Below are 27,108 nucleotides of genomic sequence, written 5' to 3'. Positions count from 1 at the left end.
CAGACATCACACTTATACAGCTGGCTGGGATTCTCATTTCTTAAAAGTCTTGCTCGCTGGCAGTGAAGAGCGGGTATTTTTTTTCCCAGGAACGTTAAATAAGTGACCAAGATTCACGTAGGAACTTAGCTAATGTTTAGTGTACGATTAATTTTCTCTAAAAGGGTTGTTGGGTAGTTCTGCTTATTCCCGAGTTTAAAACCTTACCCTTCTTTCTAACCAAAGTGCCACCTCAACACCATAAGTGCGAGTTGGAAGTATGAAAAGCAAGGAAAATCTTGAAACAGTTAATGTTCGTGACGGAGTCAAAAGTCGTGCAATTCAGTGCACCAGTGGGCTAAATAAATTATTCTTAGTCTTATTTACCTCAGTTATTTTATTTTGTTTTTTGCAATAAGCAATTTTAGATTACGTAGTTCTGGAATGGCTACCTGTAATCATTTTCTCCACTTTGATGTCTGGTTTATTTCCGGGCAAAGATGATCGTATCACGCCTTTTTTATGGGGGGATATATTTCATTGCGTGATTTATTCCCACATTGCATTGTGGTCCAGTCACGCAAAAAATAATCTGGTCCAGTCACAACTCGGTCAAATATCCAAAAATCCAATATGGCGATTATCTTTTGACACTGGGCGTCGCTTTGGGACCCAAATGTAATTCTTGGAAAGATTGCCGGAATTTAGTCTTGCATTCTTCTTCTTAAGAGAAGGGAAGGTAAGGTAAAGAAAGATTTCTAGTGATGTTTTTGTATTTTGAAGCTTATAATATTATATTGGTTGAGTTAATCAGGAGATACTAGAGTTCTTCATGTTAGGTGGCAAAACGCAAGTCAAAAGACTAAATCATTTAACCACTTACTGAGCTTAATTTAGCATTTACGTCCATTTAAGACCGTACAAAATTCCTTTTCCTTTCTTTTTAAGGATATTTTAGCGTCATGAAGTGCTGTTTGAGCCTCGAGACTGTTGGTAAAGCATTCTGCATCGTCCTTCTCATTCTTCAAGGCGCGATTTTGGATGTGTACCTCTACGAACATCATGATTACAAGTCCCTGGGATTCATCGCTACAGACATCATTGTGGTTTTATGCTGGATCGCAGTCATGTTCATGGCTAAAAAGAAAGTCCTTTCCAAGTTACAGAAGTTGAGGAGAAGAGCAAGAAGGGAAGAAGTAGACGGGAAGGCACCTGATGAATACGCAGATGAAATCCCTTATGTTTTTATCGCCTGGCTAGCTTATGTGGCCATCACTCTAGTGCCAGAGGTAGCAGTGATTTTCAAACGTTTCGCAGATCAGCTAGGCGAAGCGAAATTATTTGGTCAGAATTTTCTGAAGATTGCCCTGTGTATCACACCTATGCTGTTCCTTCTTTTAGTGAATTCACACCATGATGCCAAGCCGTATTCCAGCAGGCGAGTTTACGTCGATAAGCTCTCTGCTGGGGTCACGCTTGATCTCCTCGACAGTATTGACATCTTGGAGATTCTGTTCATGAATGACATAAAGTTGGATCTTCCGGTTGGTTTGGAAAATGCCATCATTACTTTTGCATGCATCAATTTCTTTCTCCCAACTTTGGCTTTACTAGAATTGAGTGCTATCGTCAAAGGCCAAGTTCGCTCTACCAACTTTCAGCTCCTATATGCAATATCCTACATTGTTCTGGTTAATGTACCCTTGGGAGTTATCAGAATCATTCTGTGGGCAAACTATAATCAGGATGTGTCAGTTTTTATTGGAAAGAATATCATTGCATCGGCCATCTACCTGTTTGACATTTATGAGTCTTGTGGACCTGCACACCCTGAAAAATGCCCAACATGTGAGAAGCATTTTGCACCCGACATGATTGATGGACACAAAACTCATTGCTCCAGCATCAGTTTTGGAGATGATGCCAATAAGCTGATGGTTTCTCCAGTAACATAATTAGCAGCAACCCAGGCTGCATTTTATGTTGGTTATGCCGAAGATCTTCGGCGTGGGTTTCCAAATAGCTTGGCGCACTTGGCACATGATCATGGTCTTTGGCGTGAAACGGCGTAAAACAGAGCTAATGCCTGGCTTTAGCTTTAGTTTTTGTCCAAAAATATGCAGGATTTCTCTCCCGGTGTAAGATTTAGAGTGTACAGGCGGTTGACATAACATTTTCTTGGCATACGCACTTCAGCAGCCGCTTGGCGTGGAAATGTGGAAGTTCAAAACTCTCAGCGTATCTTCGGCATGGGACGTGCACGGAATGCACCTTGGGCAGCAGCTTTGTTGTAGACACTGTTGATTATGTTTATGACATGGGTTGTGTCTTGCCTGCTTCTCAATGATTTTTTAGTAAACAGTTGGGTTTAATAGTAAATGGGTTTTCCTGAAGTGGGCAGCTTAGAGGCCAATATACCTTAGCCTAGCTGGTGTAGTTAGCGGGGCTGGTTTTACATAACACGAGCTATAGCACAGTGCTGGCTAAATTTCAAAGTTGTTATGTAAAAAATGGCTCCAATAATGAGAATGGCTCGAATGACTTTACTTTAATTTGTTAATACGGCTATAATATCATTTTTGTCACATTTAAGTAGCTTAGTTTGTGATGTTGTGTTCCTTCACATGTCACATTTAAATAGAAATGTGGATTTTTCAATGAGAAGTTTTGCTGTAGTGCTGAATTTTGTCACAAGAAATTACTGGCCCAGTCAATACCATTACATGGAAAAATCTCAGCTGGTTAACCGGGGGAGCATGCCACATTTAACTAGCTTAGTTTGTGATGTTGTGTTCCTTCATATGTCACATTTAAATAGAAATGTGGATTTTTCAATGAGAAGTTTTGTTGTAGTGCTGAATTTTGTCGCAAGAAATTACTGGCCCAGTCAATACCATTACATGGAAAAATCTCAGCTGGTTAACCGGGATCACAGCATTGCTATAATAGGATCCTGGCCAGCTGGGCTAGCTGGTTCTCATGTTTTCACAGCGTTGTGTGGTGTTTAAAGATGTTCTGAAAACTCAGCAAACCAAGCCAGCTCAGCTCATGTAAGTGGCCCCTTACAAATTGAAGTAACCAGTTTTTTAGCCAATTACTGGATCTTAATGGGAAACCTGGGGTGCTTACCATTTACGCAAACCACCCGGATGGAAATTTTCGGCATAAATACGAAATGATTTAGCTTGTCTTAACAGAAGATGGTTAACATGCAAAATGTATGAACATCAGCTGTAAATCCCAAAAGGAGTAATAAAAATGAATAACTTTGACCAGAAGCCCATAATTTCAGAAATACTCCAATTGGAATGATGCGTACCATTTGATTTTCCAACTGGAATTTCCGGGTTTTCCATGAAAATGGTAAGCACCCCAAAAGTATGTCTTGTATCTTAACCCTTTGAGGCCTAGGACCTTTCTGAAAACCGCGATCAGATTATTAAAAGAGATTATTATTACTAAGCCCTAACAGCGATCAGCATCAAATTTCTCCTTGCAAAATCATTGCTTTATCATGAGAATTAAGGATATGATCACCCAAGGGGAATTTCGTGATATTTCAATAACTTCTCCCCAGTTTTTTTATAAGAAAGTATGAGGACAAGATAGGAGAATTTGTTCTTTGATATCAGGGTTAATGGGTTAGTGGGAAACTGATGTCTTGTCCATATGTTAAAGAACCAAAAAATGTGCTGAGTGCATTGTTGACTAATCTATTAAGAACACAGAATTTTTTAAGAACATCAGAGAACTGTTTAGAGAACCACTTGACTGTTTCTCACACTTTGCAAATGTTCTTAAAAATTCTAAAGTGCTTACGTAATCGTGATCAACAAATCCATGAGGAACAACCTTTTTTTTGTTGTTTCTTATTACTCAACATTGCACAAAGAACATTTTTTTATTCCTCTCAATAAAATGTGCTGCAATTTGTGTGTGCTTTTAATAATTATTAATTAAACTAATACTGTTGATGAAAATTGATGGCGCTTGATCATCCCCAATTTTTTTATTTTTTATTATTAATAATAATTATTAATATTAAAAATAAAAAATTGAGGATGATCAAACGTCATCAATTTTCATCAACAGTATGAGTTTAATTAATTATTATTTTTTAATATATCTCTATCACATATTTACTCATTGTAATCTTCGTCATTTTAACTAAACAATGTACTTGCATGATGTAGGGCATGTGCACTATAATGATTATTATTACAGTTTATAAGTTAATGGTCAAAGAGCATAATTGATAGTGGATACTTTCGTTATTAGTTTTCACTAGGTCAGTTTGTTACTCTTGTGGCACACTTTTACGACACTGTCTCTATGAATACAGAGTTAATTTGTAGTTCAAATAGTTCCCATAAAAATAACATTGCATTGTGTTACTGCACTTTTCAATAATGTGGACTCTGAACTTCAAAACCTGCCTTCACACAATGTTTACTCAGAAGCTTCACTAATTTAGCCTCTTTTGCTGGAAAATATTTTAGGGCTTTGGCTAGAAGTAGTTTATGAGAAAATCAATATTTTGTCCTGTTAGGAGGTTTTAGGTAACACCCTGCCATTCCCTTGTTCCCCTCGTTACTTTTTCCTGGGAGAAAACAGATCACAGGAAAAATATAGTGGAAGGTGCAATAATTGCCTGCTTGCTTGTTTATATGTAATATAGGAGGAAGCTTGCGTGCGGACGTCTCCTACTTCCTTCGTTGCACTTGGAAAAGCAATAGGAGACGTCTGCACCTAGGCTATAAAGGAGGTGCCGTGACTGAGTGGGTGGGGCATCAGACTTGTAATTCAGTGGTCCCAGGTTCACGTCCCGCTCACTGGCCACTACCTGGAATTGTTTGAACCCCTTGCTGCACTTGTAAATAACCAGCTGGTCTGCCTCCTTGCAGTTGGGATTCTTAAATAAATTAAGACTGTTTATTTAACTCATTTGCAGCTGATATATAGCTGAATTGCAGAGTTAAAATACAATAACTACTATATAAAGATACTTAGAATGAAATTTAAAGCTCACAAAATCTTGTGAGCGTCGTGTTCTACACGCTAGATGGTCACCAAAGAGATAGCCTGCGTAGCAGTCGTTTCCGTTTCGATTCCTTCAAGCCAAGCGGGGTAAGCGCGCGAGGGCATTGGGCAAAAAGGAGCAAAACCCCGCTCCTACTTTTTGGTCCTTTTTGCCCAATGCCCTCGTGCACGTCCTCGCGCGCTTACCCCGCTTGGCTTGAAGTAAATGGAAACGACTGCTATGCAGGCTACCAAAGAGAACCTTTTTACAAGCAATGCCTGACTGACCTAAGATTGTAACTGGGGCCAATAGCCTCTTCCATAGACAATAAACAACTGCAACGATGATTACCACTTGTGAGCCTATTTACATGTTGTGTTCCAATTAACCCTTTCACTCCAATGATCTGAATGTTAATTCTCCTGACTGACTGCCATACATTTCTTAGTAAAGTTAGTTCAGAGAATTTGGTGTTACATCAATCAATATCATCTAGTTGATGATTTTCTTTATTCTCATCACCTGTCTGGTTGACAATGTATTGATAATGTAAGGGGAAATAACATAATGATCACTCCTGGGAGGGAAAGGGTTAAAGCCCCTCCAGGGGAGAGGATAATTAAGTACATTGCTATTATATATTATTTCTAAAATATGATGTAAAGATTGCTTTTTTTCTTGTTTGTTATTAAAATTATTTTTCATAAAGACCTGCAATATGGTCTATTTTGTTTAGTGTACGACCAGTCGCAAAGATTGTGAAAGTCAAGAGGTTTATTGTTTTCTATCAGTTATTTACACATTTATTCCAAGGATGTAAAAATTTCTGCTAGAAGATAACGAAGTATATGAATATTTCTTTCCCATTGATTGCCACTAATCATTCTTAGTTTAAAGTGTAGTCCCTATATATTAGACGCTTGTCCTGACCTCACACTATTTGCGCCAAATTTTACTTTAATGTCATTTATGTTAGACTGCGAGCACTTTCTCTTTTGCTCGATAGTCCACGGGTAGAACGCAAAAAAAAAAAAAACTGCGGCTTGAAGCACGAAATTCGAAGCGCGAGGGGCAAAGCCGCGCACTCGCGCGCGCGTCTCGCCCCTCGAATATCGCGCTCGCTCAGTTTTTGCGTTCTTCCTCGCGGATTCTCTAGCAAAAGAGAGACTGCTCGCATTCTATATTTATGTAAGCTGTGTCTACAGTCAATAAATGCGTGCAGTATTGAGTAAGCTGGCCTTTATTGATTTTGTTTGTCTGTCTGTAATTTGGTTCACTCTTCGCTTCGGATCTCAAATAACTGGACTGTGATTACTTTTGATAACCAAAGTAGACTCGAGCATTTGTACGTTGCAGTGCCGCCTAGGCTCGATTTCTACCACTCTCTCTAGACTACGAGCAACCCTTACATTCTGTTAGGGATAATAAAGCGGACGGGTCAAGTGCGCGCACGCGAAAATTGTGTCCCGCGAGGACACGCGTCGCGACGCTCGTGTTTCATTCCGGTTGTTTGAGTTCATTAAGAAAAAGTTTGCTTTCATTGTATTTTCATCCTGTACGTTGTTCATTCATCTTTTTCGTTTCAAATTTTCGCCTTAAATGTCAAATTCGTGAGTTGTTTGGAAGAATATTTAGTGGTGCTCAATAAAAACTTTAACAACAGCGGAGAGTTTGTGTCTCGGTACTATCGGTTTGGAAATTTGATGTTCTTAAAACTAGATCATATTTACGCTGGACAACTATCAGGCGATAGTCCGCATCGAGAGAAGTGATTGTAAATGGCTTTAGTGGCTTTAAAAGAGTCTAAGGTAGGAAAAAAACTGACAACGGATTTTTACAAAACAAACGTATTGAAGGAAAGACAAAAGGAACTTGAAATTGCGCACCAACACAAAGTGAGACTGGGAAAGAAAACGTTCAAGTCCTCGTACTCCGTCCTTCGGATTTTTGGGCGTTTTCAAATAAAATCCGACTTAGGGGTAGCGAGATACAAGAGAAGTATAAGGGCTAAAATATCTTGGAAATGTAGGAGAGGATACTAAAACTCAAGCAAAAAAACTGCAGAAATAAACATGCTGGCACTGAGGGTGGTCACAGCTAGGGTTCGTTACGTCCTCAATTTGGTTCTATTACGTCCCTTAATTGGAGACGGGGCAGCTATTTCTATGTGGTCATCCATGCCACGTGAAGGTGTAACCATTTGCAGATGTCAAAGTAAAAGTAGCACCTTTTCTTTAGTTAAGACGGACCCCGAGCGGTTGGTCCCGCCGGAGTTCAAACCCACGACCTCTAACTTAGCAGTCCGGTCCTTACTCGACAGCCAGGAAAAACGGCCTCCAGTTCATTGTAGTAACTATCGTTGATTTAAAGCATTTTCTTAGCCGTACTCGCAAATCATGGCTTTTATCGTTAATCATTTTATTACTGCTTGTCATATTTGCTAGGTGAGACTTTTATTCAACAAAAGGTAACCTTTTGTTTGCGTGTATAGAAGCTGATGGCGTGATTTTTTCCTTTTAATTTTCACGCTCTCTGGTATCGAGAAAGAAAAACATGCTTTTTTAATGAAAACTATTTAAAGTCTATTTAGAAACTTGCAGCTTCACGCGTTCTTTTAGATAAGTATTTTACTTTCTCGGTTTGAACGTTAAGGTTTTTCTCGAATCTTATGTTCCTGTAAAAAATGTTATGGCAGTGGTATGCAAAAACTCGCACCTTGCACTCACAGTTAATTGACTGACCCCCTTAATACTGTTTTGCCTCTCTTCTGAGGCATTGATATGCCTTTTTTACCTCTAAAGATGGACACGTAAGAAAAATTCTAAAGATCTAAACATTCTGTTGAATAAGATGGGAATGACTCGCATAAGCCGAACTCGCAGGTCATAACTATTATTATTAATCAATTTTATTACTGTTTGTCACATCCCGGTTAGGTGCGATTTTCATTTAACAAAAGGCCAACTTTTGCGTGTATAGAAGCTGATGGCGTGATCTCGTCCCGTTTAATTTTAGCGCTCTCCAGCACCGAGAGAGAAAAACACGCTTTTTTAATGAAAACTATTAAAATCTATTTAAAAACTTGCAGCTTCACGCGTTCTTTTAGCAAGATAAGTACTTTATTTTCTCCGTTAGAATGTTAAGGCTTTGGCTTTTCTCGAATCTTATTTTCCTGTAAAAAATTTCACAGCATTTCGTGTGCAAAAAATCGCACCTTGTAGTCTCACCGCTAATTCTGACCCCCTCACGGTTTTGTCTCTCTTCTGAGGCATTGATATGCCTTTTATATCTCTGAAAATGGACACGTAAGAAAAATACTGAAGATCTAAACCAGTTCTGTTGAATAAGATGGAAATGACTCGCTTGGAGTTCTTACCGCAAAGCACGTTGATTGAGGCATTACACGGACATCCTGGAAAAGTTTTAAGGGCGTGACACAAGTGGAACATTTGCTCTCACAGACGCGAGCGCAAAACTTCGACCAAAGCTAAAGAAAATCTTAGTATTTTATTCGTTTCTATTCCTTTCTTTGAGAGAGAATTTAATTCTCGTGGTTTTCGATTTTTCAAAAATGATCCTCGCGAACTGAAAAAAGCATGACAAATCTTTTTAATCAACTGACTTAAGACGCGAACGAGCTTTTTTATCACCAGCTTTACACACAAATAAAATGTTTTGATGAGTGTGAAGTGAGATATTTTATTGTTCTTTTCAAGTTACTTTTCAGCCAATTACAGGGTGAGATATTTCTATTTGTAGCTGAGCTAATTAGACTGCAAACAATGACGCCAAGTTCTTTTCAAATCCTTTCAATTTGTAAACAATAGAGTTGTAAACAATACCAGACAACCAAAACGTATAAATAAAGTCACTGATTCTTTTTCAGTTAACCAGTTTGAAAAACTACTCGCTACTGTGTTACACGCGAAGACCATCAACATGTTTAGTTCCGCATCTTTCTCGAACGAGGCGCTTTCAGTCGAATCTGTGAAGCGAAAGTTGAACTTCGACGAGCCGAGAATCAACCGAATGGAAACCGAATTTATCCGAGTGCCGATTTGGCAAAGGAAGAAGGGCCGTCGACTGGACTTCGGAGAAAGTGATCCTTCGGTGTTGGCGCACTGCCCAGGTGAGAAAATGTTTTTTATCTTCACTCTTTTCTTTGTTAAATTCATAATTGGAAAGCAATGCAAGTTTCGAAATTTCATGAAGTACAGTCAAAATCTTTTCCACGATTAAGCTTTCGCCGGAATTAAACGCGATTTTAAATCTCGGACGGCAGAGCGCGAATTCTCAGTCAAGTTTGTGATGGGATGATTTTTATGCCAGATGTTGTAATTGTTTGAATGTTATCAATCTGCCTCTTGACTAGCGAGCATTGCATTACATTAGGGAAAATCATTTGCTTACCAGACAAATTTAATCATCTTTGTAAGTCAAGCTACTTTTCGCACGATTTGAGAAAATCAATGAGCCCCCTGGCCCGTAACTAAAAATGAGCCTTGCGAGTTGGAGACCAAAATACTGGAACATATTCAGTTGAGCTGACATTATCGATTACAATGAAAGGTTGTGGATGTTTGATCTCTTCTCAGAGAGCCGGTGCATGTGGGATTAAGATCGATTGAGATTTAGAGTTAAAACTTAATTCGATTCTGTGATTCCTATGAAAATTTGCGTCAGAGTATTGTAACTCTTGATAGCGCACGGGAGTTGGCGAGAGCCGCATGGATTTGGTTAACAGTACAGCCATCTAGATACCAAATCGTTACAGTAAAAATAATCAAGTTGATTCACTACAACCAACTTGAAAATATGATTTCCATACCAGCCAAAACTTGAGGGTCGCATGTTGTAAAAATCAGATTTCCCCGTTGAGTATTCATCCAGGTTAAAACTGCGAGAAATTTTATTGGTTTTTTTTTCTGGTGAGTCTAGCCTGCGTCGCCTTCCACGCAGGCTATGGCGGGTCTTGCTTACTAAGCTCCCTGCGCTTCAAATCCAGTACAAATAACTTGACAGAGCTTTACGTATAAATGTCTTGCTTTCTTTTTTTTAAGGTAACAATGCATTTACTTTAGTTTATGTACAAGATTTACCGTGATTTAGAACTTTTTAGTAAGGATTTCAGCTACAAGCTGGAGATTTGGAGTTTGGAATTAATTTTCTCAATTTTGGGTACAAAGACCTGAACCACAGTCTCTTTCTTTCACAATTGATAGCTAATTCGAGATGCAGCTCTCTTATTAACGAAATTTTGTTTTCTTCACTTTAGATCCCCTTCCTATCCTAATGATTCCTGATCCAGTACCCGGATCTTCAGCCTATGGAACTGACAGAATAACCTTCACCGCTGCCCAGAAATCTAAACTCGAGGCCCTGTTCCGGAGGAAGAAGTATCCAACCAGGCAGGAGAAAGCTTCGCTGGCCGCTAAACTTGACGTCCCTCTGATTAAAGTTATGGTAAGTCTAATGGTACTGTTTCGCCCCTTTCAAGTTCGCCCCCGACATTTCGAGAACACGACACGCGGTGAAACCTCTATAATTCTCTGAAATAGATGGCTCACGGTCACTTCGCACCATATTTAGCTAGCTCAAAGCAATAACTTCACTCCACATCGCCTCGTGATTGAGATGTTGAAAATGTGAAGAAACGTGGAACGAAGAGGTCGAATGCGGGATAGATTATTTCTTCTGTTCAGGTTGTTTTAGCTACCTGCATCAATAGGAAGCGACAATAAACTCACGCGCTTGACTTCGTAATTTTTTATTGTTTTTCTTTTCTCAACAATTTTTCACGTAATAACACAGCGTAAACGAATCCTTTTTAAATTAAATGATGCTGGAATCATTAATTTTAAGACTGCATTTTATTAAATTTTGTAACGATATCAGTACCTTATAACGTTTAATTTCATATTAGAGTGATTTAAAATCGCGTTTAAGGCAAACGGCAAACGTGATATTCCCGTTTATGTTTTTTGAAAAAGTGATTTCATCAGATGAGAATAGTACGAAATAATTCTGACCTTTCCTGTTAGGCAAAATTACTCAATTTTACTGAGAAACTGAAAACAGCGAGCCGCAAATGAAAGATAAACTGCTGGTCACGTGGTCATTTCATTTCTGTCGTTTGCCGTAAGCGTATATTCTAAATCTCTGTATGATGTGCTTTGGAATCAAGCAGTAGATGTTATAGAGCAAACTCAATATGCTTTTACGAATGAAACACACCGAAAACCCTTCAGGGTCTCAAGACCAGTAGCTGTGCATGCGTGTATCTTTTAAAAGGAAAACGATTTCAACGCTCAAATCCCTTACGTTCTATTTCGCTTTTCTCTACTAGACCTGGTTCACTAATCGCCGTCAAAAATGGAGAAAGAAGCAGGACAAGGAAGCCGTTGTCAGACCTTCTGCATTCCGCCCAGTCTTGCCTGGCTCATCTAGGATTCACAGATCCATCCGAGGGAATGTTTATTACAGTCGCTCCGGCCAGTTTCCAGCACCGCCACAGTGGTTTCCGCCCGCGTTTTACCCGGTCAGCGGACCAGTGCCGTCGGTATCCAGCCTAGTCACCAGACCTCTAGCTGTGCCTGTTCCTACGCCTGTTGCTGGGCCCGCACCGTTACACTACCAACAACCTTATTCACCGTTCCCTACACCAGTGCGCATGACCACTCAGTTGCGTCCGGAAACCAACTTTGGGCAAACAGCAGCTTCCTCGTACACCACTCACCGCTCCATGCCCGCGGGAGATCCCGTTGCCGTACCGCCTGAAGACCACCAAGATCCTGCTGCAGAGTTCAAGTCTCTCGCGGACGAGTTCCCGTTTTCCTATTCCATCGCCAAGGAGCTCCCGCACATCTTTGGAAACGTCGATGAAGATGAGGTCTTGGATCGTCCTCTCACACCTTCCTTTGAGCCGGCCATTGAGTTTGACTCATTATCAGAATCGTCGTCGCTTGATTCAGACCAGTCCGTGGAAAGCTCGACACATGCCGATGAAGACTTCACCGATTGCTACCAGCCAAGGAGTTACGATTCATGTTGCTTTGGAAGTTCTGAATCTTTCCCGCTGATCAGAGACATTTCCTGCGGGCGCCTGTCCACAGGAAAAAGCTTTAGATTTTTCAGGCAAGACTAATAGACGGCTTAAGACATTTTTGATTTCAAGATTAAAGGAGAAGGTTTTTTACTCAGTGTAGGCAATGATATTGGTTAAGACCACTTAAGACACGGATAGTTTTTACCGGGAGTTTTTATCCACTTAAGTTTCTTTCTTAAAAATTATCGTGGTTTGCTATTGTAGTCCTTAACTAGTCCTTCACCAAAGAAAATCGTGCATCAAAGTTTATAACGTTAAAGCAATGTAAATTTAATAAACTTTTGTAAAATGATAAAATTGTCGTGTTCTTTTTGTTATGTTTCGTCATCAACTAATTGGGGTGTCTCAGACACTTTCAAGGGGTTACTACCGTAAACTGTTCCCCCCCCCCCCCCCCTTGCTTATAAATCCCTCCGGTTATAGGCCCATCTTCCTGTAAACCAAAAAGATACATCCGATTATAAGCCCCCTCCCGGGATATATCGCCCCCTCTAGTTTCGTTCGTGCTGTTAGTTTTAACTTAATTTTTTTTAAAGCTTAAAAACCAGTTAATGAAAAATGTATTTCAATCAACATTGCTATAGGTCGTTTCCAAACGGTTTTTTATTCCTGTTATAAGCCCCCTCGGATATAAGCGCCTCCTTTTTTAAACTCATCTAAAACCCCTTACGAAGTTCGAACCCAGGGCTTATAAGCGACAATTTACGGTATTTTGGTTTGACATTAACATTGCTACGCAGTCACTACAATAACTTTAAAGGGGAGTCATTTAATTTCTTTCATTTACTGGTCCGAATTGCACCCAAGTATGAACACTTTGTTTACTGCCATGATCGATCGAAACTAGACAAGAGGGTACTGTATACGTGACGGTGGGGGAGTGGATTTTATCAAAAGAGTAAATAAGGTGATGTAAGTTAACCACCATAAAGAGATTCGATAGCTGACGTTTTGAGCGTTAGCCCTTCGTCAGAGCAAATCCGTACCTCGATATCGTTCTCGGATACTTCCGAAAAAAGTGTGAACGACCCCCAAAGCCTAGTTTATCGCATGCCATTAGCTCCGCTTGCACGTAAATCATCCGCGGCGTGGAATAGTGACACGCAACCAGACAGTCTGCAGGCGATTTTTTTAGCGACTGTGAGCTGGTTTTGCCGTACCTTAGCCGAAGAAAAGACATTTTTAAAAATGTTCAGCGTTTCACTCGTTTGTATCATTTGCGAGACACTAAGCAAGAGACTGGACCGAGGTTGATAACAACCAGGCGTCCAGGCGATCATAATTTGATTACGGTGGTAGACTGGGTCCCACTCCAGCGATGTTGTTACACATGTGACCGCTGGAAATTATTTTGTTGTGGTTTTATCGGTCGTTTTATCCCTGTTTTATCGCTCTTTCATATCGTGAAATTCCGCAAAATATTACTTCGATTTACCCCAGTTTCCTTTTACCTTATAAGTGTGTTATCTACGTCAAGCAAAGCGGAAATTTTGTGCCGTTTCCTACTGTTACCTTGCCTAATCGCGTCCACAAAATGGCGGGAGTTTTAATCTTTTCGATCTTTCTTCATCATGTGGTTATAAAGAAGAGAAGGCTTTGATGTTAGGTCATGGCAGCCTTGGACAGTGCTACTGAACTGAATAACCTGCTGGATACGTGGAGAAGAGAAGATCAAGCAAATGTATCGCCGGTTAATACTCTGAGAGGGTAGGTGCTTAATGCCTGCAGAACAACTTTCAGTTTGCTACATGTATCAGTTTCTTTACGAGCTAGTACAAAATGCAGGTGGCAACCCTTATATATAACCAGACATATCGAATCGATGACATCAATGAAATCAATGGGTAATCGATGGGTAATCAGTTGATTAGTCATTGATTATTGCCGAAGATCAATGAGTAATCGTGGATTACATCAAGAACAAAGTGTCTCAGAGGCTTGGCGTTCTACAGAGAATAAAACATCTCCTGCCAAGAGATACAAGGGAACTCTTTGTAAAAGCCATGGTGCTGTTAAACCTTGATTATGCTGATGTAACTTGGGGGGACAAGTCCAACACCACACTGATGAACAAGATCCAATTACTCCAGAATAAAGCAGCTAAATTAATTTTAAATATGCCAATTGAAAACATTCATCAGCAACAGAAGCCCTTGATCTACTTGGTTGGGATACATTGGAAAAAAGGTTTCAGTCATGGATTAGGCATTGATTGCATTGATTAGTAATTGATGACATTGATAAGTCATCAATGTAATCTCATGGCTACACAAACCATACCGAATCGAAAATAAGGAAATAAAAACAATTTCATATTTACATTTATAGATCAAAGCAAAGGCCTTATACGGGAAACTTTTACCCGGCAGGAAAACTTGTTTAAAATTTACACATATATTTTCCAGACTCTGATAGCCGGGAGAGTGACAGTCAGCTCTACCTTTTGAACATTTCCTTTTTGGTAATTTTACGGTCCATCAAATCAATATGATGATATGCATGCCGTTTTGTTTTTCTCATAGAGGGCCTATACATTGTAATAGACAAGGGACGACTCTTGGATTCCTATGAATTCAGTTACCTTCCATGTTTAACCTTGCATGTACAATTCATTTTTGCCTATCAATATGATTGCCAACCATTCACGCAATGGTATAGGTTAATTATACAGCTTTTACCCTCCTCTCTCTACTATCTCATATTGATACAACTGTAGCAAAAGGAATGATGATGATAATGATGATGGTGATGATGATGGTGATATTGACGAGGATGATGATGATAAAAAAGCAAGTGAAAATCAACGATAAAATTAACCAATGTTTCAGTCTCCATGACACTAATTTCAAGTTCAAAATGGTTAGTTTATTCTAATCATGAAAATGATGTCGTAACACCTATGAAAAGTCCTTTGATTTAATTGTTGATTTTTACTTGCTTATGATGATGATGATGAGGATGATGAGATTTATTACTAATAAATCATTGTAATTTTTCCTTATAATGTGCTGTGTATTTTATTTGTCAATACAGGATAGCAGAGTTGGTTGAACGAGAGAATGAGGTATATCACAAGCTGGACCCAGATCCCTTTGATGACAGACATCCAGGTAATTTAAAGCTAGTAATAAATAATGATATTTAAATTAAATTCTCCTGTAAATTTAACCTTGTGGTTGTTCAGGAATGTAAGAATCAGGCCTGCAGTTAATTTGTTTATCCCAAAAAGAGCGATAAAATATTAGAGCAACGTTTCTTGAAGGAATTCAAGGCCACATGGAAAAACTCTGGTGAATCTGAGCTGAAATAACGAAAAGCAATCTGAAATGTGACATAGGTTGGTTATGCACTGAACCCTTTAATTTTAGCAGTTAATAGTCACCTCATTATTAGTAAAAATTTATTAACAATAATTTCGAATGGTGTTTGACTTAGGCAGAGCAGACCCAGACTGTGCGTTGGGCCATCTATTAAAAACTTTATTCAGAAATGATGACTTCATGGATAAGCTGGTGAACTCGTACATCATGAGCACCATGGAGGAGTTTGATTTGAACTGCATTGCGGCAAGAGTTCTGCTTAATGCTATGCCTGGATTGGAGAGTGCTGCAGTTTTTCAGGATATGGTAAGTCAAGGAAATTCAAGGTTGGTGGCTCCATTGTGAGCTGAAGTAGCAAATTCTCAAAGTCTGTTCAAGGGTTCACAAATTATTTCTAGACACAGCTTATTTAATGTGAGCCAGTGACAAATTAAGGTGAAAAAAATGAGACAATATAGCAATATAATTATAACTAATGTGGTTCGGGTTCGATTCCCGGACTCGGCATCATATGTGGTTTGAGATTTTTTGTTGGTCCTTGTCCTTGCTCTGAGAGGTTTTGCTCTGGGCGTTCCAGTTTTCCCATCTCCTCAAAATCCATCATTTTCAAATTCCAAATTTTCAATCTGGACAATGTCCCCATACTGTATTAGTACATTTGATCTTCTTGTCATTGAATTGTGTGCTATGCAAAGTTACAAATTTATACTGAATACATTTAAATGTTTGAAAGAAAATTCACCCTGAGTGGGATTTGAGTTAAGTTGCAAGTTTATTTATTATTAAATTTTATTACACCACTCAAGATTTCTTTCTTATTACATGTAATTAAATAAATGTACGGTTTAATTGAGTTCATCCAAAACAAGTTAATCATTGTTAATTTAAAACAGGAAGGTATGCTCACTCGTCTTTGCAAATGGGCAAGAGAAGCTATGGAGCCTTTGCGGTCTTATGCCACAGGTAAGCTTAAACTTGTTATTCCTCAAAGCTGCAAAACAGCGACGACATGTGAAATAAAATTAGTTACAAGAGGCCAGCTATGAGGTACATCATACAAAGGTTAATCTAACATGTTCTCTCAGGAAATCATACTGATAAATCAACATGAAACAAGCTATGGGGTGAACCCTTTACTGTAATTTTACATGAGCCTAAATATTTTCTTTATTCTTACATTAACAAATATTGCAAAATCATTTAAATATAATAATGTATTTATTTCTTCATCAGGTCTTTTAGCATTTGCGATGGAAAGTCAGGATATTGCTGCAGTGTTCAGAGAAGAAAATTCCACCTTGGTAATTTTTTATCAGATTTTTTTTTTCAGAAGCTTGATTCTGAACATTTCTTTAAAAAAAATTGTCTTGTCAAACTTCTAACTTCTTGCCTGGGTTAATTCTCTTTACTTAATTGATAACTTTCAGTTGGTACTGTAGGAGGTCTCAGACGAGTAAAAATATAATTAATATAAAAATTATTATTGTTTGGACTTGAAGAGTAGGGCACCTGTAGATTTAAAGTCGCAGATGGTAGGCACGGATATACTTTTGATACAGATACATGTATAAAAGTCCTCAGAAATACTTTTGTTCTAAACCCTTTTTAAAAGCCCTAGCAGTGATCAGCATCAAATTTCTTCTTGTAATATCAATGCTTATTCAACCCCTTCAGGAGGTCATGAGAATTAAGGATAATTATGATCACCCAAGGTGAATTTTCTTGATATTTTTATAACTTCTGCCCATTACTTCTGGGGACAAGATAGGAGAATTTGTTCTTTAATATTAGGCATTTAAGGCCAGGTTTAATGCTTGTCTGTTCATTTTGACAATGTTATAAAACCCTTTTGTTCAATTTCTTTGATGTTGCATTATTCAATCAACTCACCAGGTGCCATGTATGCTACGACGGTTGCACATCGCAAAAGACTTGTCAGACCTGACACAGCCTGCGATATCAGACTTTAATAACAGGATTATTCTGAAGGCCAAGACAAGCAAGAGCAAAATGGACGGCAGTAACAACCCAGTAAATAGTAAGGTGAAGAGAACAAGCTTGGCAGATGCCCCCGCAGGACCATCAAACAGTGGTGAAACAAGTCTGTGCAATGGAGATATGGATGAAACAATCCACAGCAGTAATGGCAAAGGCAGGTTTTTTAATTTATAATACAGTCAAACCTCCCTTTGCAACCACCTCTCGTAAGCGACCACCTCTCTCAAGCGACCAGTTTTCCAAAATTCCAAATGTTTCCAAGTCAAATCACAATAGCTTGAACCTCTTATAAGCGACCACTTGACAGATAATAATGTGTGGCTGTAACATTATCGCAATCTGAACACAATGCAAACTTAAGACAGACAACACACAAGCTATTAATATATTCAAGTTGTAGCTATAATGAGGCTTATCCTGTTCTCTATGTTAGGTAAGATTATAAAGGGCAACCTATTAATGTTTTTGATTTTGAAATTCAAAGTAAATATATTTTTGTGGCCACTAAACAATATTATATTGGTTTGAATGAGAATTGGTGCATGGGGTAGGTCTCTGCAGTTACCATATGCTTATGAAGAAAAATTTAGGCCTCCTATGGTCTGACCTCTCCTAAGCAACCACCTCCTGTAAGGAACCACTTAGTTTTACATTTTGGGTGGTCGCCTACGGGAGGTTCATCTGTAGTTTCATAGTGCTGTAAGGGGTTTGAACTCAGTCATATTATAGGTAGCGGAGCAGGTATGGCGTAGCGGTGAGAGCAATCACCTCTCACCAATCAGGCCCAGATACAGTGTATATTTCCGGCATTGACGCCACATGTGGGTTGATTTTGTTGCTGGTTCAGTCCTCCCTGCTCCAAGGGTTTTTCACCTGGTTCATCTTCAGATGTCTTACCACTGGCAAACCACTGCTATGCCATTTGGGTTGACACATAAGAATTGCCACATCTGAACTGGGCCAAGGTACCCTTTGCAGATTACCATTTCAGGTCAGTAAGTTTGTTATATGTACAAGCTTAGTTCTGACACTGTTGCTCTCTATTGTATGCCAGGAAAGAGTTTGCTGCAAGCAAAGGGTTCATCTCTACTAAAGCCAGGCAAGACCATCCGCTCACCCAAGGGAGGCTACCACATTCTTCCTGCATCCTTCTCTCTCTATCCTCTGACTCTCGGCATGCAGCAAAGGCTTATCTTACAATACCTGACTCCACTGGGAGAATATCAAGAGGTATATGACTTGTACACTCGTGTTCCATCTAATGTTCATATTTATAAACTAATAGAAAGCTCTGTTCATCCCTCCCTCTTTTAATTGTTTAATAAGTCATTCATTTGGAGGTCAGACTTTTTGATAAGTCCCTGCTCCCAACCCTTAATTCTGAAATAAATGGTCAAACCAAGTCCATCAGTCAGATTAGGAAAACTTGATTTTCACTGCAGCACAGAAGTACAGTGAATTATTGTCAGTGGCGACCTAAAAATTCGATGTATTATTTTGCAATCTGCAACTCATCAGTACTTTGCCCCAGTTAGTTAGGAATGGTAAAATAATGTTTGGAAACACTGAATGATTTAAGTTTTATTTGAAATTCATAATTTGAAATAAGCCCTTTTTCTCTCTATTAAGTTGAACCCCACTATAATAACCCCCCCCCCCCCCCCTTCTTTTCAAGGCCTACAAAAGTAACTTAAATCTCCCTGGAACTTAGGAGCTTTTATGTTATTGTATGTTTTGACTGAGCCAAGGGTGAAAATATATGCTCCCATGGTTACGATATAACTCCTTCAACTGTTAAGGCTTATTTTCTTGGCAAACTACTCAACTTAAAATCGCTGTATGAAATTAGACTGTGTTCTTTTTGGTCAGTGTGACCAGATAAAACCATATAGCACAGCTAGAAACATGTATGGAGCCATGTAAAGTGATTTAAACAATTTTGCCTGAATGTATAGTTAGGTAGTTGTGACATTCTCATTGAATGTGATAAGGGGAATTACAAGGGCCAAACAGAGAAATACCAAAATTGGCTCTCATGAGTCACAGTTCCATTTCATCTGATATCAGGTAACCTCTTAGTGCCCTCACACTATTAATTATGTAGTTTCTATTAGTAATTATTATTTTATGGTAGAAATTAAAATATTTTCTAAATATTCTGATGATTAAATCATTTGTTTTGGGTTTAGTTGTTACCCACAGTGTTTGAAAACAAAGCCCTCGATCTTGTCATGCACTACATCACATTCAAGGGTGGTATTGATGTCCAACTTGTCTTTGATGCTCTTAAGGTAAGAGAATTTTAGTCTGTCGTGATTGAAAAATTTATTAAAAGCTGGATCAAATGCAATTCCAGGGATTTTTTTGGCTAAGTGACTCTGGTACACTATATAACTGCCATTATACCATGCTCAAGAAATAGCAACCATTTTTAAATTGTCTTCTGGTTGTTCTTGCAAAACAAAAATTGAAATCAGCAAGACCTAGCAATATTTGTTGATTGTTTTTAAGAAAACCTTTTTTGGATATGAGATGGTAGATAGCCAACTCGGTGCTACACACCTCATTGGCTATAATAGTAATAATATTTATAATAAATAATAAATAATATTTAAGGGGGTATTAAGTAGGTATGATGAAAGTAGTTGCTACAAGGGTTGTGTATATTGTAAAATTAAGCCCTGGTATTAAATGACAAAATAACAAGTAACAAGATGCCTGCTATACTGGCATTACGCGAGATGCTGGGGCTGATTCATTTATTCCAACTGTATGCTTCGCCGATTGATAAAACTATCCTTGCTAATGGAATAGTTTGAGTCACAACGATCGCGTTACGTTGTTTTCCGTGTGTTACGCGACTCAGACTATCAGCGGAAATTTGTCAAATTCCATTACGATAACGTAAGCTTCTCAATGACCTCTTTTCAGTCTCGCGTCGTGGTCTAAGACTGTCAAACAAAGCACGATTCCTTCACTAAGAACTCACCAATTTCCACCGTTTTACGTGTTGGGTGCTTCTTAGAAGTTATTCTTTCGATTTGCCGCTTCAAAATGGTGAAATTTCCCTTTGAAAACGGCACACTTGAGTCCAGAACATGTTAAAACAATATGGCGCGACTTAATCCGTCTTTAATAAATATATCAAATGATGCATTGACGTCACACAGGTAGGGGTGAGTGGGTCCCCTCCCTCGCAATATAAGCGACAAGAATGGATTTTGATTGGCCTGCGTTTGTTGAAGACAATCAAAACAATACATCCCGAGTAGGAGAGGGGAGAGTTTAATGAATAAATTAATGTACCGATTTGTGTATACGACGAAGAAAAAAAAAAAAAAGAAATCGACCCGGTTTTAGACACGGTATGCCCCTTCAGGGCATCCCGCGTAATAATAAACCAGCTTCTATATACAGAATTTATTACTAAGTTATTTCCTCTAATTATTAGTAGCATATTAAGTAACCTGTATTGCAAGTAAGTAAGTAAACGTATGTATTGCTTTGTATGTAGAGTATTGTATTGTTAGTAGCATCGGCTAAACACTTATAATAAACAATAATAATAATTATAATATAATAATTTGATTCATTTTAATTTAATTAAGGAGATTAGAAGTTAGTGATTAGTTGTTGCAGTTTAGTCTTCGCGAGGTTGGCTATGGTTTGCCGCCCAACCATTGTTTGCTTAGGTTCTGGGCATCCAGAAGTTTATACTGCCATAATAATAATAATAATAATAATAATAATAATAATAATAATAATAATAATAATAATAATAATAATAATAATAATAACAATAATGCACAGCCATCATACCAGATTCTTGAATATTATATTTTACATCTTTTAAGTGGAAATTAATAAGCATTTTTTTTATTGTTTCAGTATTTAGCATCTCTTCTTTGCCACAAGAAATTTGCCACTGAATTTGTTACCCATAATGGAGTTCAGCGATTACTGGAAGTGCCGCGGCCATCAGTTGCTGCCACAGGCTGCTCCATGTGTTTGTATTATCTGTCCTACAATGAAGATGCCATGGAGAGGGTAAATATTATACACTTAGTGTACGGTCCCGAGGGGAAACAGTTAGTTTTGTTTTCCCAAGAGTCCTGTTCGTCTCGGCAAACATGAGGACTCGAGGGAAAACAAAACTAACCAGTTTCCCGAGTGACCATACATTAAGTGCTCTGTTATAATTTATATTTAGACTTTTCCTTAAACAACCACAGCAAAACAAACAAACAACTGAGAGGGCAACAACTGCGGGAATTGTATCCTGGTCGGGATACATTTTGTATTTGATCAGGGGCACGTGACCAAGAATCAACCAATCACAGTGCTTGTTTTGTTGAGTGAAAGTCTAGGTATATAACAATGTAGTTTATTCCTTTTGTGTTGCAGTCAATCCCTCAATAAAAATGCAGTTGGATAAAAAAAAAACAATCACCGATTGTACACTAGAAGAACTTAAAAAAATTGACCATTTGTGAGTTTCAATCCATTTCCATCGTAGCCATATGCAGCCAAACATAATTAATTCTAGTTTCTGTGCACTAGTAGGGTAATTGTTAACAAAACTGAACCATTCTTTAATTGACGTTTCCTTATACAAAAGTACGCAAATGTATTTTTGGCTACTCAAAGTGACACTAAAAAATAGGTGACATCACCCCTTAAATTAATACAGACCTTGTTTCTTATTGCTTTCTTTCTTCTTGCAGTTGATCTGGAATAGCATTCATTTTCCTTTGTCTTTAATATTTAATTTCCATTGAATATTTATGTTGTTGTTTCTTCTTTCAGGTTTCCCTCTTACCCCACCCTGTGTTGAGTGACATGGTGAAGTATGCATTGTGGCTTCTAGAATGCTCGCATGACTCGGGCAGATGTCACGCCACTCTTTTCTTCTCACTCACGTGTTCATTCCGAGCTGTCTTGGAACTGTTTGATAGCAATGATGGTTTACGAAAATTGGTCAACCAGGTAATTCACGTCTTCTTTGTCATAATTTGTAATGTTTTACAAGTAACTTTTTTCAGAGAGGAAGGGATAGTGATTTTAGAGTCAGAAACTACACTGTACAGTCAAAGAAAAATGCCCTGCAATACAACACACTGAAAAACTTAATTCCAATAAAACCTGCAGGTTCATCATTTAGCCAATAAATTCTTACTTGACATCTGTGCTTTCAATAGAGAGCTTAAGCACAGACGTTCGTGAGCCAAGGACGGTAACTGGAAGTCAAATGTTTCCTTTGGCGTGTTTTTGCTCCTTACAACGGACAGGAAAAGCTCTTGTTGGACGTCTGTGGCTTGACGTTACAAACGTGATGTCAAAACGCTCCAAAAAGGAAAAAATTCGACTTCCGGTTACCGTCCATGGCTCACGAACGTCTGTGCTTAAGCTCCGTAATAACAACACTTTATTAGTCGAGGCAGATAGGTATGACTATATTAAACTAAATGTGAATAAATTTTGGTGTTTACAAATTGACATTATTAACGAAGTTTACATAGCAACAGCAACAACTAAAATAAAACTTAAATAAGTAGTAAACAAATAAGTGAATATACAGGACAAAAAAGGATTCGCAAGCTATATTGATAGAAATTAAGGGATTGTTACAAATTTATAAGCTTTTGAAACAACCATGTGACCGTGTCAATCCTACATGTGCCGATCGCTGTTTTCAGTTTCTTAGTTAGACTTGCCTCAATTCATCTCCTTATACGCCGAAAGAGTGACCGACGAGCGACTGAGTGGAGCCCCACGAAAACGGACTCTATCTCGGTAAAATTGATTAGTTATCTGTTAACATCAAAGGTCAGAATTAGTTTGCACTATTCTCGTCAACGTGCTCATTTTTTTTTTCCAAGAAAACGTCGGCGAATTTCACGTTTGTTGTTTGCTGTAAACGCGATACAAAATCTCTTTACTAATTTGCCTAGGCTTTTAGTTAAATTATACATAATTTAATTCACATATTTTTCACAGCTGAGCACACTTTCAATTCTCCGCCCAGATGAGGCTGAGTTGCTAAGTGATGATGAAGTGTTTGGAAAGCGCCAGACAGCAAAACATACCTGCATGGCTCTCCGCCGATATTTTGATGCTCATCTTCACATCAGAGCTGATGCACTGAAGAGATCGATGGCGAGAAACCAGGGGGGTACACCACCAGTCCCTGTGCCAGCCTACAAGGTATTCTACAGTAACTAACAGTAACAGGAGCGCTTATCGTTTGGACGAAAAAACTGTTCGGAACATTGGAACGCTGCCAGTGGTTTGGGCTTTCGTCCCTAGTTCGATGCCGTTTAACACTTTCAGATGTTACAAGCTCATTCAACTAAACTGTTTCTAAAATAAAATCCAAGAGAAAGGTTTACTACCCTCCTCATTCATGATTAAGGAAACCGGCTTACTCCTGAGAATAAAATGACAAAAACGTCGCTCAACTTTCATCGAAAAGCTGTAATATTCGTGGCCTACTAAAAGTATTTTTGTGCAGTTTATGACTATGCGGGAAAAGCAGATTTCAACAAGGGCTATTGAAAATTGGGGGTAACCGTGCATTTTTTAGAGATAATCAAGCAACAATAATTCTAAAAAGCGCTAAAGTACGGTGTATGTACAGTGTATACAGTGTATGGCATTTTGTTCCAAATTGAAGCTTAATTATCTCTGAAAAATGCATGGTTATCCCTAATTTTCTTTTCGTATCCCAATAACCCTTGCCAAGATCTACTTTTCCCGCGTACTTATAAACTGCGCAAAAAATATCTTTGTTTTAGCAGGCACCGTCATTAAGAAATCCGACTTTCTCGGACTATCTGAAGATACGCAGAACGCATGCGCAGTAGCAATAGTAGGCACCGTCCTCGAAAAGCGCGGGAAAGCACCCCAATCGGCGTGGAGCGAACGTCGTTGATTTTCCGGTCATTTCGGTTTCAATGGAAAAAGAGGGATACGACTGGGGACTTCCATCCCCCGCAAAGTAAATGGCATCTTTCCGATAGCGATGGAAGTTGGGAAGTTAATGATGGAAATACAATACGAAGCGCTCTTTTGTGGATGCTCTCAACTTTCTGTACAAGGAACTCTGGTATGAACATCAGACAGTACAATCTACAATAGGTCTTTCTAGGAACTAATAAGCTTTTGTGTTTTCAGGCCACCTCTCTTACTCACAGTGGTATGATGGATAACTGTGAGCTGATATTGGAGCATGCGCCAACCACACTCCGCTGGGAACCTGTTGAGGTAATCAGTGCGGTATACTAATCTAGGGGTTGTCTTGCACCCATTATCCGGCACTTGGTGACCAAGAGAACTGTAAGCTGTAACTGGATATCTCTGAGTTCTTATTCATCATGTTTTTGTGTTTCCACTCCACACAGATGATGAACAAATTGCAAGGATTTACGCTGCTGCTTCAGTTAATTTCACTGTCATCTGACTGGGGAGTTACAAGCAACAGGTACGTTTCAGTAGTGATGAGCACATAATTTCTCCATACAAAATTGAGAGTTTGGGGAGGGTTCGAACCAACAAACCATCGGGGTGGGGGTGGGCAACAGATATTTTCTGGAACAATACGTTATGTTTTTGTTAGTCTCACCAGCCTCGTTCAAGGTAAAATATTCTTTTGATTTTTGAACACAAGAACGAGGTTAGTTAGGCTAATTGAACGTAAACAAAAGAATATTAAACAAGGTCTATGATGCAAGGAAATGTGATGTAATATGGTGAACAAATGAGAATGATGTATTAAAAACATTTTTTGTCCCATGAACCTAGTTTAATGGCCTTAGCTCACACGAGTTTCCTGTAGCTCAGTGGTAGAGCATCCGAACTAATAATCGGAAGCTCTGAGGTTCGACTCCTGATAGGAGTACTCTGAATTTCTTTTACCGAGTTTGCCTGTGTCACTTTCTAGACTAATACATCATTCTCAAGGTCTATGATGACAGGGGACTTGAATGTTTGTTGACCCTGGCTAAAAAAGTATAAAATAAACTGTGTCAAGTTTCAATAAAATGGTGGAACCTGCCGCCAGAATCCTAATAGTGTACAAATAGTGTACACACACAATTGAGACGTTAACGACGCAAGAACTGTTGTGCAGTGGTTGGCCAAAGCCGATTGATACACTAAAAAGCCTCCGCAGGCACCCAGCTAGTAATTCCCAAATTACTCATACAATAAAAAGGTTATTTTTGATTTCCACCTTAATGACTTGTTTTTGGTCATTAGCGAATAGGCTCCTTTCGATATATTAAAATTCAGCTGGAGAATAATCTGTGTTCCTTTGTGTTTCTCTGAAGAGCGGATGCTATCCGTTTGGCAGCAGATGTGACTCGCCTGGCTTTGGAAATGTTGTTTGTCCTGACAGTCAGCCCCAAGGCCCAGTTAGCACTGAGTGAGGACGTACAACTTCCATCAGGAGAGCATCAAAAAGGAATGAAGTATGATCAATACAGTTTCTCCTTTAATCCTACCATTAACAAAATCCTCGTTTCTAATATGCCTTATCACGGTTTTTGACGCCATTTTGACGAGAAGGCAAACAGGCTTGAAATAACAGTGTTTGTATGGAAATCCGATGTCAAATAATTTTCATAAAACATCGCTTCTGAAAAATTCATGAATTGGAAACTTTTAGCACTAGTAAAATGATTTTAAGAAAAAAAAATTGGAGGGATGTAGCTGTGCTAGAAAGCGTCCAGTCGTGTTTTGAACTTTCCATACATTTCCCTGTATTTTTTCCCGCGAACTATTTTTAGTGGCAGTTCACGGCTGGTTCGCTATACAAACAAATGTATGGAAAGTTAAAAACACGACTGGACGCTTTCTAGCACAGCTACATCCCTCCAATTTTTTTCTTAAAATCCTTTTTCTAGTACTAAAAGTTTCCAATTCATGAATTTTTCAGGAGCGATGTTTCATGAAAATTATTTGACATCGGATTCCCATACAAACACTGCTATTTCAGACGTGTTTGCCTACTCGTCAAAATGGCGTCGAAAACCGTGATAAGGCCTATTGGTTCCCCGCGCGCTGTAATTGGACACCTACGTCATTCATATGTCAATTACTTGCATTTAAATGAATTAAATTGATTAAATAAATTGCTGACATTTTCACTAAAAAGAGTTTCTCGGACTTGCTAACCTCGACTTTTGTTATTGATACGATTAATTGGTAATTGGACCCCGTGTCATAGAATTCAGGGGCAATCATGCGAACTCCCTGATTGTACCCCACTCAGTCATATTACCATTACTTAACTCCAAATAACAAACTTGAAAAAAATAAATAGTACTGCCCAGTAGCTTTAATATAAATGATTTCTTTCACAGAGTCGAAAGTTTGATCCAAGTTTGTACAGCACAAAAGCTGCACCACAGGAAAGTCCTGCTAAACAGGTGTCACTTGAAAAGTCATTTTGTCCAGACGTATTAAAGTTATAATCACTTTGAATAGAAATACCTTAGACTCAAAAAGATTCTATCCATATAGTCGAGTTAATCTGACATTTTACAACACAAATTGTCACAATATTAGTGTGAGCTAGCCCTGAAATCAAAACGAGTAAAGGAAGAAAGTATAATTACCAAAAGACTCTGATTAAGCTCTACAAATGGCCATGGGCCATTCTCTAAATTTATTTGTACAATATTTTA

At 38.6% G+C, this 27,108-nt stretch overlaps 3 protein-coding genes and 2 long non-coding RNA genes across 7 annotated transcripts in view; 4 read left to right on the top strand and 1 right to left on the bottom strand.

Annotated features, from left to right (window-relative positions):
* LOC146478871 (uncharacterized) overlaps window positions 1-27,108 on the bottom strand; it is a 221,721-nt gene that overhangs the window by 99,250 nt on the left and 95,363 nt on the right. The gene's annotated exons all lie outside the window — the stretch shown is intronic.
* On the top strand, window positions 498-2,069 carry LOC146478885 (transmembrane protein 121B-like). 2 transcript variants are annotated; one of them, XM_085111615.1, is made up of 2 exons: window positions 498-723; window positions 928-2,069. In XM_085111615.1, the coding sequence occupies exon 2, from the start codon at window positions 942-944 to the stop codon at window positions 1,932-1,934; it is 993 nt and encodes a 330-aa protein (XP_084967741.1). In that variant the 5' UTR covers window positions 498-723; window positions 928-941; the 3' UTR covers window positions 1,935-2,069. The 2 variants fall into 2 exon arrangements, with proteins under 2 accessions (XP_084967741.1, XP_084967740.1); XM_085111614.1 differs by having other exon boundaries at window positions 582-718.
* On the top strand, window positions 2,087-6,235 carry LOC146478884 (uncharacterized). Its single transcript, XR_014865056.1, has 2 exons — window positions 2,087-5,044; window positions 5,246-6,235. It is a non-coding gene; the product is annotated as an uncharacterized LOC146478884 (long non-coding RNA).
* Window positions 10,281-12,199, top strand: LOC146478883 (uncharacterized). Its single transcript, XM_085111536.1, has 2 exons — window positions 10,281-10,462; window positions 11,346-12,199. The coding sequence occupies exons 1-2, from the start codon at window positions 10,292-10,294 to the stop codon at window positions 12,141-12,143; spliced, it is 969 nt and encodes a 322-aa protein (XP_084967662.1). The 5' UTR covers window positions 10,281-10,291; the 3' UTR covers window positions 12,144-12,199.
* The window catches only part of LOC146478881 (DDB1- and CUL4-associated factor 1-like), a 30,594-nt gene continuing 16,905 nt past the window's right edge, over window positions 13,420-27,108 (top strand). The window contains exons 1-14 of the mRNA XM_085111612.1: window positions 13,420-13,811; window positions 15,138-15,214; window positions 15,540-15,730; window positions 16,318-16,387; window positions 16,658-16,725; window positions 17,318-17,576; window positions 18,477-18,652; window positions 19,612-19,713; window positions 21,311-21,469; window positions 22,229-22,408; window positions 23,420-23,626; window positions 24,596-24,685; window positions 24,823-24,902; window positions 25,750-25,890. Coding sequence (XP_084967738.1) covers window positions 13,714-13,811; window positions 15,138-15,214; window positions 15,540-15,730; window positions 16,318-16,387; window positions 16,658-16,725; window positions 17,318-17,576; window positions 18,477-18,652; window positions 19,612-19,713; window positions 21,311-21,469; window positions 22,229-22,408; window positions 23,420-23,626; window positions 24,596-24,685; window positions 24,823-24,902; window positions 25,750-25,890 — 1,898 coding nt within the window. The 5' untranslated portion in view covers window positions 13,420-13,713. The remainder of the gene's footprint in view (window positions 13,812-15,137; window positions 15,215-15,539; window positions 15,731-16,317; window positions 16,388-16,657; window positions 16,726-17,317; window positions 17,577-18,476; window positions 18,653-19,611; window positions 19,714-21,310; window positions 21,470-22,228; window positions 22,409-23,419; window positions 23,627-24,595; window positions 24,686-24,822; window positions 24,903-25,749; window positions 25,891-27,108) is intronic.

The sequence above is a fragment of the Pavona decussata genome, unplaced genomic scaffold (assembly GCF_977016875.1).
Source record: "Pavona decussata unplaced genomic scaffold, jaPavDecu1.1 SCAFFOLD_62, whole genome shotgun sequence".
Classification (NCBI taxonomy): Eukaryota; Metazoa; Cnidaria; class Anthozoa; order Scleractinia; family Agariciidae; genus Pavona; species Pavona decussata.
Note: the sequence above shows the minus strand (reverse complement) of the source record. Positions and strands in the feature narration are given on the sequence as shown.